The sequence below is a fragment of the Engraulis encrasicolus genome, chromosome 19, assembly GCF_034702125.1.
Source record: "Engraulis encrasicolus isolate BLACKSEA-1 chromosome 19, IST_EnEncr_1.0, whole genome shotgun sequence".
Classification (NCBI taxonomy): domain Eukaryota; kingdom Metazoa; phylum Chordata; class Actinopteri; order Clupeiformes; family Engraulidae; genus Engraulis; species Engraulis encrasicolus.
Genome location: NC_085875.1, coordinates 37508740 through 37511239, shown reverse-complemented (window position 1 = coordinate 37511239; position 2500 = coordinate 37508740). Strand labels below are relative to the sequence as shown.

The 2500-nt window shown below is 42.9% G+C and overlaps 1 protein-coding gene across 1 annotated transcript in view; it reads right to left on the bottom strand.

Annotated features, from left to right (window-relative positions):
• Nucleotides 1-1492, bottom strand: part of LOC134470172 (gamma-aminobutyric acid receptor subunit alpha-2-like) — a 37938-nt gene extending 36446 nt beyond the window's left edge. Inside the window, exon 1 of the mRNA XM_063224201.1 lies at nucleotides 1413-1492. Coding sequence (XP_063080271.1) covers nucleotides 1413-1483 — 71 coding nt within the window. The 5' untranslated portion in view covers nucleotides 1484-1492. The remainder of the gene's footprint in view (nucleotides 1-1412) is intronic.
• Nucleotides 1493-2500: the final 1008 nt, after the last annotated feature.

The following is a 2500-nucleotide window of genomic DNA, read 5'->3' as shown; positions in this document are numbered from 1 at the left end:
GTGTTACCATAGTAATTAATGTACTGCAATGAATAAGCTTCTAAGATAATCCACTGAAAACCAACACAAACAACATAAAAACCATACAATAGTGGCATTACCTGTGGTTGCATCATCCTGACATGTGTTACTACTAAAACGTCATTGACTCATATGTTAACCCTCTTGAAAGCTAACATACATCTTCTTAACACAAGTCCAAGAATAAAAAAAGGAGGGAAAATAGAAAAATATTAATAAGTTATTTGAAGTAGCCAAAGTATGCAGAACCTGATGGACGATTCTAAGAATTGCATGTTTTAATGTTTAGCTTAAAGAATGCTACTTCAAAGTGGCTGGGCTTGACGTTGAAATTGGAATTAATACTCTAGATAAGTTCAGTAAGTAGCTTAAGTGATTTTGAGGAATTCTCGATCAGTGTTGTATTGTTCTACCTTGGAAAAAAGTTAAGGACCTCACAACTTCACTGAATGTGTGCACGCACGCACACACACACACACACACACACACACACACACACACACACACACACACACGCTCGCAAAAAGGACGTTGACAAGGGGGGACAAAGGGGTCAGTCGTCCCGGGCCCAGGGAGAGAGGGGGCCCAGAACTGGGATTACATTACATTGTATGTATTGGATGGGGGGCCCTTTCACATGACTTTGCCCTTGGCCCAGCAAAAGCTGTCAGCGGTCCTGCACACACACACACACACACACACACACACGTGCACACACACACACACACACACGCACGCACGCACGCACGCACACACACACACACACACTCGCAGAGACATACAAAGTCACATGGTAGACAAAACATAAAGACCAACTGAATGAATGAAACCAGTGTCGGCTCAGGTACAAGAAAGTACCTCTTTGAAGACACGGTTAAGGCACTTTAGGCCTTGAACAACTTTCGTGAAGGGTAGTATACATTATTTATGTGTGTGACCATCATACAATTCTCATCGTCTTTCATGGTACACTGATCCATCACAACGATTCTCCATTTCTTTCATGTTATAGTGTGCCACCGAAATCTGGAAGAAAATCTGCGCACCCCTCTGTGCCATGATGCATTAAAGGACCACAGACCACAAAATAACAATAAAATCAGAATAAACTAAGCACATTTCCATGCAGCTTGTGTTGCGGCACAAGGGTCATATCTACTGAACCCTTTTATCGAGATAATTACCATGGTGACACTTGTTAATACTGCTGCCTTTCCCTGATTTTCTTTCACGTGTCTCGCATTGGAAAATGGATGGCTAGTTTTCCGGTGATTAAAAGATTTTCAGGCTTAACCACAAACATGTAGACACCGTGTGCAAACAAATAATGTCAACGTCATATCAGTGATTTTAGTAATTTTATGTGAATAAAAGAAAAGAAAGTCGCCTACCTCGCGAGCCAGAGCATGAGCGTCAAGAGCCAAGCCAGAGCACCACGAGGGAAACACCAATGTTCTCCCATGACTGACGCGCGTCTTCATCGTCGAAACAAAGAAAAATAACAAAGATTTTAATGACTGAAGGAGACGATTATTTTACACCATTTAATTTAATCTTCATCTGTTTCCTCCCTCAGTCGAATACAAGAACGTGACTGTGCCCATAACATTTAAGGGAGGCCAGTAATTACCGACGAGACTGTAATGTGGTTAAAGTTGATGCCTCAGTTTGTGAAACAAAAAGTGTCTTGTTCTTTCTTTTATACAGATGACATCCCAAAAGTGCAATGAGAGGCGATGTGGATTGGGCGGCGAGATACACTTAAGTTTTCTCAAAGAGTCAAAATAGTTCCTGTGTGGACCTTACCTGCGCCGTTTGGCGCCTGATCGCGCGTCCAAATGACAAGAGAAGGATAAAGTCCTCTTTACCAGATCCGGGAGTACAATTTGTTTCTGTGCCTCACCAAGTGCCCTTTTTATCGACGTCTGGTAGCACTTTCGTGGTACTCCAAAATGATGATAAAAGTCCTAATGAATTCCTGAAGAGGGTGTAACCCACACAAAAACTGTGCGTAATAGTACCATTGGTAATCCGGTACTCGACCTGAAGCCTTCTTGTGAAAATAGACATCCAACTGTATCTTACTCCGTGCACCTGTAGGTAGTTCAGTGGCGCGCAGAGAGATGTGTGCGAGCTCGCGCCAGTTGCAACATCAAGTACAGCTGAGTGGACGTGTTCGTTGACAGAAGACGCTCACGGAAAGACAGAAACCGGGTCCTAAAGCGAGCTCCGCAATCATGAAGTCCATCCTACAACATGACGCTCCGCATTTTGCAAAGGGCCAATAGGAGATTTTTCTGCCGCCACAGTTATCTTTTTTCTTCTCCCAAACAACGACTTGAATGACATGTCTCTGGGCGTTATGTGCCAAAATACCCACTGACCATGTGACCATTTATCTAAAGAGTGGCATTTTGCTTTGCTCTGATAGCTGCTTAAATCGAACACTATTTTGGTGGTTCTTTGTTAAAGGATTTAG